Source organism: Chelmon rostratus, chromosome 21, assembly GCF_017976325.1.
Source record: "Chelmon rostratus isolate fCheRos1 chromosome 21, fCheRos1.pri, whole genome shotgun sequence".
NCBI classification, from domain to species: Eukaryota; Metazoa; Chordata; class Actinopteri; order Chaetodontiformes; family Chaetodontidae; genus Chelmon; species Chelmon rostratus.
Window position 1 is genome coordinate 12,825,934 of NC_055678.1, and position 12,872 is coordinate 12,838,805.

Sequence of the window (12,872 nt, forward strand, 5' to 3'; positions counted from 1 at the left end):
ACACACACACACACGCACACACACACACACTTCAGGTTCATGCAATTTGATTGAAACAGGAACATTTTTTCTTTATTTATTTCGAACAGATTTACTGCACATACAGAGACCATCTAATGATAGCACTGAATAATCTGAACAAGTTACTTAAGTGTGCCATATTACCAGACTAAAAGAGGGTAAACAAAGGATTATCTGGAATATCTGGAGAAAGTGGGTCCAGTTTTGCAGACATCAAGAGGCATTTTTAAAGCCCCTGCAGAGGCAAAATCCTGTGATTTGTCTGTGCCTTGTAATATAATGCAATCCCTTACAACAGGCCTGCAACACGTGAGACAGATGCTGTTCACCACTGTTGAGACTGTGTCAGACAGGCAATGACTTACCTCATGGCAATTTTTATCTCCGCCACGTGTAAGCCTGGAGGGGATCATGCGTTTGATCTTGTGTGTGTGTCTGTCTGGAGCAAATCTCCTATAGTACTGGAACCATCAGCCTAACATCTTTTGTGCACGTTTATGACGGCATGCGCAAGGAACTCTCTTGGGCATAGTGATTCACAATCTATGAAAAACCATTTTATTGACTGCTCTGTTTTATACTGCTGACTCTTCACTCCTGTTAACGGGCAGCAAGTGGTCAACAACTGCCTCAATTTGGAATCTTGCTTCCTCTCGGGACAAAGCATGTGATGGCCCTGTCAGCGTTGGTGGATTCATTTTCACTTTGAAATTAATATTTTACATTGCTGGTGTTTCTGAACCTGCATATTGTCTCCCCTTTGTTCCACTACTCTCATGCACCAACACACAGCCTGCCCTGCACTCCCTGCTCCCCAACCACATGACCCCAGAGACACCTGACGGAGATGTGCGCTCTTCTGAATGCACTCTTCTAGTGAAGGCTGTGGCTCGTGCAGTTTTTTTTAGATTACATTGTATTGTGTGGTGGTGTTACAGTCATCAACCTTCAATACAGCTAAAAACAGCCATCAGAGCAAATGCTGCTTTGCTTTTTGGCTTTTTTATTATGAAGAGTGTGTAAAGAGTTAGGGAAAAGGCATGATTTCCTATGGAGAGGCTCCTGTTATATTCTCTATTGAATGAGACAAATCCATAGTGATCGCATGTCTGAAGCATAAACACGTGTGGAACAGAGCCACAGGTGTAGGCAGGTTAGGGTGATGTTCACCAGCACAACATCCACTGGCATTTAGCATTTATGCGCCGAATGAATTGCAGTCTCCCTGCTGATTTCAGACTTGCTCCAACACTGTGTTCTTTATAACCAAACTAAAGATCTCCGTTCCCAGTCGTGAGCTGGATGCACCATATTTGTCCAGGATGTATGATTGTATGTGCATGTTTTTATGTCTTTATGTCTAGACATGCACAAACATCTGTGCTTCTAATCATTTTTGGTGCTGTGCTTATATGTAAAGCACTTTGAATTGCTTTGCACAATATGTATGTTGGCATGTTTGTGTGCATATGTGTACATGCGCATGAATGTTCTCGCTTATCAACACTTTTTTTGCTATTTTATTGTAATGAGATGAGATAGTGCTATACAAATCCTATATCCTGTACAAGTCCTGCAATGACTACAAATTAGAAACAGAGTCACAAAAAATTAAAAAGAAAAAAAAAGACGCCAGTTAGATAAATTCAGGCACTGTGGCACTGCATAATTTATTCAGCGTAATTTTAGACCATGTGTTACATTAGCACACGTATGATCTGATTTCGTGCAGTCATTGTGAGATTTGGGAATGGTTCTAGCCGCAGAACTCATTTTGGTCTCATTACGTATGTACATGCATGACTCTTTATATCCAGCAGCCGTGCTACCTCGGGGCGCTAACAGTAAAAACCTTTGTGGCCCGCCGATGCCCTCAGGTGCCATCATCCTAAATAATGAGCTGTGAGTGATTTCTGTATCTGTTTCATTAATTGATAATTTCAGAACTGAAAGAACAGTGTTCAGGACACGTGCAGCAGTGATTGTACATTCTTCTCTATGAAAAACCTTTTCTGCCGCAGCTGAGAGTTTAAGCTTCAGCGTCCATGTGTGCCAAGTGGCAGCACAGCTAAGCAATGTCCATATCTGAAAGGCTGAAAAATCTTTAAAGTGGAGGCACAACAAAAACAGGCCTTTCCTTATCATGACCTCTTAATTGACTGGCCCAGGCTCTTCAAAGTCTTCTTGAGGCAGCAGTCCCTGGAAGCAGACATAATGGGAGTTGCAGTAGACGGGGGTTTTGTTGGGGCAGGACTGGACCTGCTCTGGTTTCTGTGAGCTAAATGGATTGGGCCCACTGTCCCTGATGTGCATCTCCAACTCCAACAGGATCTGGAGTGAGCACTTGAGCTCCATCTCGCTGTGGAGAGAGACAGCAGAGGAATCAATTAATCAAGCAAGTTTTATCGTCCTCGGGAGAGACGGAGGAGAGTTTAAACACCTCAAAGACTTATTTTAACATCCACCCACAGGAAAGCAGTTTGAAATTATGGCAGAGCAGCATCAACAGAAGAGAAAGAGAACAACATCAATAACTTTGCTATATCATCGAGTTAGAGTCTACAGGGGGAGTTTGCTGAGAGCGCCTGCAGCAGAAGAAATAAATCTTTTCTTCAACTTGGCCTGTGCACAAACAAGAAACTGCTATTTGCCACCAGAGGGAAAGAGTGGTGCGGCCTGGGTCGTGGGCAACAATAACTGTGTTCAGACTGAGGACTGTGGTGATGAGGTCAGGTGAGGAGCAGCCATAAGGGAGGGCAGGGTTTAATATAGAACAATACAGAAGGAGGCGGAGGTGGAGGAGGCTTCTTATTCATCGGGAAAAACATTTCTATTCCAGAGTTTTGGCTAGCAGATTTGTGAGTTAATGAGTCCCAGTGGCACAAAGAACTTAAAATATTAACTTTTTCTGAGAGGGCAAGAAATGTTATTATCCCAGCAGTAAAATGTGAAACAGGTGTATGATTCAGAGTTACAATACTGGGACTAACCTGTACATGGAGAAGAGAGTAGGGATGTTATAATCTCTGAGCAGCAGGAGGGTGGGAAGCCAACCCTCTACCAGACCCTGGTTAGCGTGGAACCCTGTGTTAAAAACATATAAAAACACACTTGTAAGTGATGATACACAGTGATACAGGCTCTCAAACAGACAAAACCTCAGGACTCAAACTCAGGACTGAAACATCACCTTTTTTTCCATCAAAGCTCCACCCACTTCAATGCAATGACAGGAAATCAGAAAGCAGACGTTTTTTTACTGTCAAGTGAGGTATATGATCAGATCAACTAAATACCAAATATATGTTAGATTAAGCATAATTGGGGTAAACTGATGTTTAAATGTAGATTACTTTTAGTTGTAGTTTGTGAGACCACATAGGGTCAGAGCAGGGAAAGGGACACCAAAGGTGGTAAAGTTTATAGAGGGGCTATTAGGACGTAAACCTCTCAAAGAGATAGATATAGCTTGTCGCAAAGGAAAACATTCCTCAGTGGCACATATGCCCAGAACATGATCTGGTTTTTGAATTAGGAAAAGTATGGGTGGAGTAAGACGAAATGCCATGCTATATATTGTGTTGTCTTTATGTTAAGGGCAGAGTCTTCTGATCTGACCCTGAAGCTCTCTCGGATGGCCGGCATCTGATCTGATACTGCTTGTTAATAAAGGTCTCTTTAACTCAAGCTTGTATCAGCGGAGTTCTTCCTACATCATCATCATACCACTGCTTGGCAGGACCTGGCTGATAAACTTCACAAGAAACCAAAACTGTCCTCATTTTAGCAAACAGTGATCTTATTCAGGATCCCATGAATCACAGGAAGAAGCTGATTGAAAAAAATACATTTTCAGGGCATTTCATTCATTATAATCCACTTTGTCAACATACATACCTCCCTGATTAATCCTGCATTCACATGGTGTTGGTACAATCGGAAAAATTAGTCCCCTGCTCCGAAAATTATGTGTGCACCCCATTAAGCTGGAGCAAATCGGGAATTTACCAACTCTGACATCATATATGCAAAAAAAATGAATGGTTGGTGGCAAAAATGTGTTTTTAATTCACATATTGGATGTTGCTCTTTTTTGGTATCATGTTGTAACTATTAATTGCTGTCCACATAGAGTGACTTAGATGAGTCAGAGGAGTGATTTACAAGTCATTAGCAGAAGCAGTCATAAGTCACAAGAACAACGTTCCAAATGGGGAAAAGGGAACATCCGAGGAGCACCTGAACGCAGCATAAATCAGCTGAATGACACTGATGCTACAAAGCCCTTATTGAGCTGTCTGTTTCTCACCATACAGATCTTTACAGAGTGACAGAGACCCCAGGGAACAGATTAGGACTGATGCTCGTGTCTTTCTCCTGTTAGAATATCCGTCCTCCTGAAAGTGTCGCTTCGCAGTCAGCCAAAATCATCAGTCAAAATGATGACGCTAATCTTGGCCCCAACAAGCTGACCTCACTTCAAAACTTCAGCTGGACTGGAGAAAGCTTATCCTAACTCGACCTGCACCACGGCAGCTGAGAATTCATGTCATTCCAGTGCAGAAATGCTGGGGCTGGGTCCATAATCCTGCAGCATATTAACTGACAGATGTCGCTTTCCCCTGACTCTGGTTTATATCATTAGTATGTCTTTTTTTCCCCTCTGAGCAGCACGGGTAGTGCGGTGAATAGCTTGACTTTCAATCAGATGACTGAAGTTGGAGCCACCATGGCAGCAAATACTGTAAATCCATCCAGCTTAAGTGTCCTTGACTGAGACAAAACCGGGAGAGCAGCAAACAGAGAATTTCCCTGCGCTGACGGAGACACTCTCACATTATTAGTTTGTCCAAGGGAAACATGTAATCACAGATTAAATTTTAATCAGCATCTCGGAAAAAGTATGCATGTGAGAAATCTGAAAGTAAGCCATGAATTTATTAAAGCTTCAGCTGTTTAGCGCATACTGGTGTGTATACTGGTTGTAAGTGTGTCGCGGGGGGGGGGGCAGAGCATGCCACAGCGGCAGAGCATTGTGAGGCTTGGCACACAGATGGTATCATGTTATCCACCGCCTGCCACATCTTTCCAGAAGAACTGCAGAGAGAGAGGATTTTAATCTGAATAATGCATGGCACGATACCAACATCCCTGAGGTTACACTTCTCATCATGATAAAACATTTAACAGGGAGTAAGTGTTTAGGCGGTTAGACCCTCCGGAGATAAGGTGACAAAGAGACATAACGGTCTGACTGTTAATGACTGCAATAATTGCCTGGCTCCGGGGCGAATTTGGGCCATATGGTGGATAAAGTTGGTGTTCATGGTAATAGACTTCCTTTGTGTCCTGGCCTCTGTTTTAACATGATGAAAATACAGTTTATTTCATCAAAGATAACAAAAAGCTATCTGGATGTTGTGTCTGTGTTTCCATCTTTGCATGGATGACACATTCATTTCCTTTGTGAGAACTGACAGTTGACACCACCCTCCCTCCCTAACCCTCCAAGGCCAGTGGCTGTTCTCCACTGCTTTCCAGCACCGCCCCCCCCCCAACCTTCTCATTCTCTTTCTCTTCGCCACTTGCGCATACATACACACCTTCCACTTTATTCCTTTCGCCATGCCCCCTGCTCCTCTATCACTTAAACTGTGTCATAACGCAGCGCTCGGCCAGCTTTGCGGTATGAAACGCAGCCAGGCACTCAGGCAGTTTACTCGCAGGCTGACTGATTCCCGTATATTTAGCTCCAGTGAAGCCTGCAGTGATAACTGAGCCAAGGGTTACGGACGCAGTTGGGTTGGGGCTTTACTGCTGCTTTGCAGGTTAAAGGGTCAGCGATCTGATTCAGTGCGAGAGCTTAGGATGTTGAGGTTATAGTGACACTTTAATGAGGTGGTAGTCTGTGGGAGTGGACAATGGGACAGACGATAGACTTCCAGTCTAACGAGCCGTTTGTCATGAAGTGGAGAAAATGTTGAAGTTTTATATTGCATTCCAAAAGTCTGATCCATTATTCAAGGAAGAGTGTTTTATTCGATGAGAACAGTGTATGTCCTCAGACTGAAAATGGGGACACGGATGGTGAGATTGTTTTTGCACACGACTGCAGCTCGCAAAGTTCATCAGAGTGAAACTGGGCGAAACTGAGACTCGTCTTTCAAAAGGGCAGCTTACTGACATTATGCTGAGTCCAGCAATCAGAAGCCAAAGTCTTTCCCAGCTGCTCCCATTAATCACCCAAATCCCCAATAAAAGCCTGACGCGTTAATGAATAGGCCAGATCTGGCGAGTCACACGTCTCCTGCCTGCTCTGTTCTCTGAAAGAGGTAATTGTCAAACGAGCATAAAGGGAGACGAGTCACTGGTTCTCCAAGACATCTGACCACTTAAGTGGAGCAGTTTCTATTTATAGCCGCATCATGCTCTTTACTGGTTGCTTTAAAGGGGTTTTGAGGTGAAAATCTCCTTTCAGCCAGACCTATCCCAAGATTTTAGAGGTCGTACGATCTCATCTCTTATTTTTTGTTTGCTTTTGTTTGGCAGGATGTTGTGTGTACATACCAGGATGAAATCCGACCACCAAATCTGGCCTGGCTGCCTCCTCTTTCTCCACCACATCCTCCCAGAACTGGTGGTAGAGGCCCTTGCTGGCGCTGATGTAGACCCTCTGCTTGGGGCCAAACGCCCTGAGAGGAGGCCTCATGATGGGGCCGTCCACCACCTCCGGACCCACCATGACTATCTCGATACCCTGGTGCCCGGGGAACATGTAGTTCAGCTCGTCATAGTCAGTCAGTCTGGCTCCCATGGTCTCATTGTGGGACGCACCTGCTAAGTGTATAGTGAGCGGCTTAGCGTACGGGTCGAGGCCAAAGCGTTGCATGGCCATCCCGACTGTGAGAACTCGAGAGAGGAATTCGCTCTGAATCCGCCATACAGACTGTTGCAGATCAGAGTCTTCCGGCCTCGGCCTGCTGGCGTTCTTCCAAAGGGTTGCCATGCTGGCACCCGACAAGATGGCATCCAGACGTGGCGTGAGGTCCCCCTGCATAGGAAGCCAGTCTTCCCAGTTCTTCACCTCAGCAGCGGACTTGGACCACTTCTCAGTGGGGAACGGCAGGTCTCCTGCACGAGTGGCAGAACATTCATGATGGATTTATGTGACACAAAACCGAGGACACAGATTAGTGTTGATTCTGCCAGGCTAGTGTACATGGTGTTTGAAAAGCAATCAGAGAGATTCAAAGGCTGAGGAACTTTAATCAAAATTTGCACCAGTACTGCACTGCAACTTTCTGTCAGTTTCTGTCTCTCAAGCGTTTCATTTCTGCAGCTCAGCGTTAAAATATGCCATCTCATTAATGTGATTTCTCTGTTTTGTGAACTCAAACAGCCATTAAGGCAGTTTAATTTCAGCTGCACCGCCTTTCCATTTCTCACCAGTGAACATCAGCCACTCCACCAGCCTGTCAATGGCCACCAGACGCAGGATCTTGCAGACCTTTTTATGCTGAGGCCAGTCCTTTTTCTGACAGTCCTTAGTGCAGTAGTACACATTCAAGCACCTGTGACAGAAAGTTGACAGGGAAAAGAAAATTACGCAAAGCATGGAAGCTATATCCCCAAACTATAACTGTTTTACATTTGAATCCTTAGCCATGCTAAAAACATGACTCTAGAGATGGCAGCTTCATTCTGTCTGTCTGTCAGTCCACCATGGTCCGGCGTAAAATATCATGAAAACTATTACATGAGATTGCTATAAAATTTGCTAGAAAAATCCTGAGAGGTAAACATTTCTATCAGCCCAATACTTTGGATCATGACCAAACACCTGGAAAACTATTAACACTCCTGTCATACTCAGCTGTACACTATAAAAAATAATTGCCCCAGTGTGGGTTCAATATTGCAACACAATATGTTACCCTGGTTAATGTTACCCAGTACCAGTGGGTTAACATTAGCATTAACGCTGGATCAGAACACTCCATTTTACTGGGTAAAATCAGCCCAGTATTGTGTTATACTAACCCTCTCCGGATCAATTTTTGTGTGTGTGTGTGTACTTTGTGTTCAGTGCTATGCCTCAGTCATCAGTGATGGATTGCGATTCAATAACATTTTTCTCTTTGGGTATTTTATGCAAACCAAAGTATCAATTACCTCATCGGCTAGGGGCTATAAGAAGATCATTTATGGCCGCACCAGGACACCTGTTTATTAATAGACAATCAGCTTGAATGTCTCCTGGCAGGACATAAATAGCATCTTACATCCATATAGAACCCGTCTTTATGTCTGACCCTCTCAATCATTGGAAAACTCGTGACACTGAACATGAATTATGTCCTGTTTCAGACAACAGCTGGCAAAAACAGCCACGGTATGTAGAAGCTAGAATTTATTATCGACCACGCAACCTCTTTGTATGGATGTGGGCTTTTGCATTGTCACCCTGTTCAGGTGGTGAGGTAATGTGTTGGATTAGAAGTCTGACAGCCAGCGCCAGTTGGTGCCGTGGGAGACTATATTACTTTACTTTGCAATCATTTGCAGCCTTAGAGGCACACAAATTTCCATAAAATCATTTATCAGCAAACGTGTTCTGTCACACTCTGGGCGCCCTAATCCTTCAAAAGAGGCTTACAAGTGGACAGCGTGAGACCAAACAAGGTGAGAAAACACAGGTGCCCTTGAAAGGTAATATATAAAACACCTCTGCAGAGATACCTCAGCCGTAAGAGTAATAAATAGATCAATGTGAATCAAAGAGAGAGAGAGAGAAAGGTGATGGGAAGTAATTATCAAAGTTCAGTTGTCAGCAGTTCTGTTGTTTTTTTCTGCCTCAACGTCTGCTGATGGTAAGTTTTCTGAGAGAGGCAGTGGCAGCTGAGAATTTCAAGGGGTCGCACATGCAAGTGTGTGCGTGTGTGTGTGTGTGTGTGTGAGAGAGAGAGAGAGAGAGAGAGAGAGAGAGTGTGTGTGTGTGAATCAGAGAGAGAAAGTTAGAAAAGAAGCGACGGGGGAAGCAGAGAGCCAGAAGAAAAATGAGGAACAAAAACAATGAGGCACTTGTTAATATGCAGCATATCCTTATTCTCAATACACTCCTTGAAATGCACTTTGTGAAGCTGTGACATTATGAACTGCATTAAGCTGCTCTTAATAAGCTGCCAAATAGCAGAGAGATGAATCACAGTCAGGGGACTTAGCTATATTTGCCACTGGCCATTGTCCACCTCTGTAGAGCTGTCCACACCTTGGCGGCCTATCATTGTGCTGCTGATACAACTGGTAATGCTTCACACATGACAGCTATTGTCAAAACAATGTCCTGACCGGGTGATAACAGAGCTGACCAGACAATGGTGTAGCTTTCAGTCACCTAAAATACCAGATTGTCAGCAACAATTAGTGTTGATCACAGTTAATGCCAGAATATTGCAAAATCACGCATCACGGACCACACATCAACACATCTCCGCAATCACTGCCGAGCGTCATCCTTCAGTTGTGACTCTGCACTCACTTCACGCAGCGCTTCAGGGCCTGGCCCTCGGCGAGGTGCTCTGGGAGTTTGTTGCAGCTGGTGCAGAACTTGAAGGTCTCCTCCATCTTCTGGAACAACTCCTTGTAGTTGCGGAACGAGATCCCTTTGGCCTTTCCTTCAACAGCAGCCCTTAACAGCAGCAGGGGACACGTTCAAGAAAAGACACTAACAACACACAGAGGAAGCAGTGAAAGCACTGACATATGAAGCCATGAGGTGCAACTATACTATAATTTTCAATTTTCAACATACATGCTATATAAACTAATCTCAGTCTGGAGGGTGTGAAAGTCAGACCGCAGAAGAGAAACAGCATCAGTAGCTTTTACCTGTATTCTCCGTAGTCCTTCATATTGAGCTTGTCTAGAATCACCTTAGAGAGGCCGGGGACATTGGAGTCCAGAGAGTAAAATCCAGACTGGACAGAAAAAACACTGTCGGTCCCTGGAGCGTGGGACTGTGGGAGCGCTGGGATCTGGGACGCCATGTTGTGGAACTTCAAAGTCCACTAGGAGAGGAATGAATTGAATAAACACCTCATGCTATAATGGACACGCACTGCATGTTTGGACCATTTCAAAGAGTGGACTCTGTGTACGGAAGTACACAAGTGAAAATCATGACCCATGATTATTCAAAACACACTTACAGTTTAACTGTATTATATCACCAGTGTGTTGGAAATATACTTAAATATACTTAAATTGAAGTGAAAGTGCAGCATGATAATAGTGTATTCCAAAGGACCTGGAAATATTTATACTTTTAATAAGTACACTTTAGTACTTTTAGAAGTATTTTTAATTTAGTACACTTTTTAAGTACTATTTCTAATAAAGAGCAATTTTCATAAGTACTTTGAAATGTCATTTTAAGTATTGCAGAATTAGTGAATTTATTTTTAATACTAAGTAGAACTTCAGAAGCACACTTTTTAAAAGAATGTCAAACACACTTTAAATTAAACACCAAAAGTAAACAATGTAATGACTTTTCTATAAAGAAATTATACTACAATATACTAAAGTATAAGACTGTTTGACCTGGGCAGACACTTTAAGAGTAACTTGCTGTTTTTGCTGACTCGTGTGGCTGTCACCTTGCAGCGATGTACGAGTGTACTCTCAGACACAAACCGTCAGTGAAGCTGGGTGTGCTCAGAACTTGGAAAAAACAACAAGGGACAACAACTCAACGTTGCCAACTAAGGTGATGCATTGGCCAATCAAATATGTGCATGCACACATTCCTCGAAGATGTCTTTGTAACACAACGCCACGTTTTTACAGTTTGCCTCATGTTTGTCACAATGAAAGATGAAATAACTTCCATTGAGATAACTTTCCAGAGTTGTATAATCCTGTCGCAGAGTATTATAGAGTGCTATGCAGTGCTTCAGTGCCTGATAAGCCTTTAAACTCGTGGATCTGTTAGTTAAACTGCACCTGGATCATGTTTCATTGCCTCATCGGCACCTGAAACAACGTGCCCCCGTCAACACAGCCCGCATTGTGGAACATCAAATCCATCAGTTTATCTGTGTGTGCTGTGTGCTCACTGATAGATTCACAGCAGAGTGCCCCCACCACCACCACCACCAGCTCAGACTGACAAATGAGAAGAAGCAGGGCTGGGAATGTGGACTCTGGTGGAAGGACATACAGCCACATGGAGGAATTTGTACTAAGCACCCCGACAACCCCGACAAGTGACGCACCGCGCTGACACAAAACTCCAGACAGGGATTGAAATGCTACCACTGATAATGCATCACTGCTGCCAGGACCCTCAGAAGCTATTTCGGAACCAGTGATAACATTTGAAAAATGCACAAGAGCGAAACAGGTTGTACATACATCATTCTGAGTTATGTTCCAGACACAGGTATCTTTCCTCAACACAGATGCCACAGTGAGAAGCAGACACTGCAGCCAGCACTGCCTTTGTGCTTTAAAATACACCCTCTGTCACACACATACACTTCCCTGACGACAGAAACTCTCATGACAGGAAGGATGATCCAAATCTCAGACAGGCCAAGGCTTCGTGGAGCACGCTCTTCCAGTTAGGTCATCGTGCCTCGTCCCAACACTTGCAAGTCACATGATTTATTTAACTGGCCTGACATGGGGGGGTAAATAAGAAGGGAGGGAAATGTGATCATCTGGTGGTGTAGCACACCAGCGGCTGACATGCCTCCTTCAGTCTTTCTTTAGATTTTACTGGAAACCAACATCCAAGAGTTACTTATTATTAAAATCATGAAAGTTTGCAACATTTATCTCACTTCTGTTGGGTTTAGATCAAGTGTGTGTAATCTAGTTTTCCTGTTTACTGTGATTAAACATATCAACCTGTCTCGAGAGCACAGCAGCACTTAACCTGGCCTTGACATCTCCATGCAGCTTGCAGCAACAAAAAGTCAGTTTGCAACTTGATCGCACAATAAATGCTTTTCTCTGTCACAACGAGACACTATTTTGTGCTCACAATGCAGCGAGTTCCAGCCTGACACGAAAACAACATTTCCTCTACTTTGAGGAACTCTGTATCTTTTCAATTTCATACTAAGTGTTGCTGGGGAGTGATTTAGCCTTATCATGTCTTCAGACAAAATTGAAAGGCCTATATCTAATTAGCTCCTCATATCTGCAGAGCACCAGGGAGGCAGGGGGCTTGAAAGGAACAGATTTCCCAGGAGAGGGCAGGTCGTTTCCCTTGTCTCTCCTCACACATCTGACCGTGACACTGTTAAGTTTTCAGCATGCAAAGTCCTTCCGCTGACTATCTGAACACAGCATTATCACATTTTCGCCTCGCCCTGCCATGCACCCCGCAACTAAGAAGGAGATGGTGTTTCACAACACCAACACACAGGCAGATACTTTAGCAGTCATACCTTCGGTTCCAGATGAGCAGAGTGGCTTTTTTGAGATCTCAGCACAGGAGAGAAGAAAGTGATTGACAGGTCCTTATGCTGTCACCACGTTGTAGAGGCTCCACAGTGTCTCTGCTGGGGTCAGTAAAAGTTACCACCACAGAGCCACAGAGGTTATAGATGGGAACTAATGAGTGGGAGAGGGAGTTGGATGGGCTGTGCAGGAGGTCCTCCTCAGAGGAAGATGGGGGCCGAAGAAGGAAGGACAGAAGTACATTTTTAGAAAAAGAAGGGTGGAGTGAAGGGAGAAGAGGTGGAGACTCCAACAGGGAGTGGACACATGCACACAAGACACCTGAGAGATATATTCTGCAAAAACCACACTCTGTCTGTCGGGGGGAAGGGTGCTCAGAG

General features: G+C 44.0%; 1 protein-coding gene across 1 annotated transcript; it reads right to left on the reverse strand.

Annotated features, from left to right (window-relative positions):
- Positions 1 to 1,718: 1,718 nt before the first annotated feature.
- On the reverse strand, positions 1,719 to 12,662 carry LOC121625087 (putative protein MSS51 homolog, mitochondrial). Its single transcript, XM_041963134.1, has 7 exons — positions 12,480 to 12,662; positions 9,910 to 10,088; positions 9,560 to 9,709; positions 7,468 to 7,592; positions 6,589 to 7,152; positions 3,012 to 3,105; positions 1,719 to 2,380 (listed from the first exon to the last, which is right to left on the reverse strand). The coding sequence occupies exons 2-7, from the start codon at positions 10,065 to 10,067 to the stop codon at positions 2,173 to 2,175; spliced, it is 1,299 nt and encodes a 432-aa protein (XP_041819068.1). The 5' UTR covers positions 10,068 to 10,088; positions 12,480 to 12,662; the 3' UTR covers positions 1,719 to 2,172.
- Positions 12,663 to 12,872: the final 210 nt, after the last annotated feature.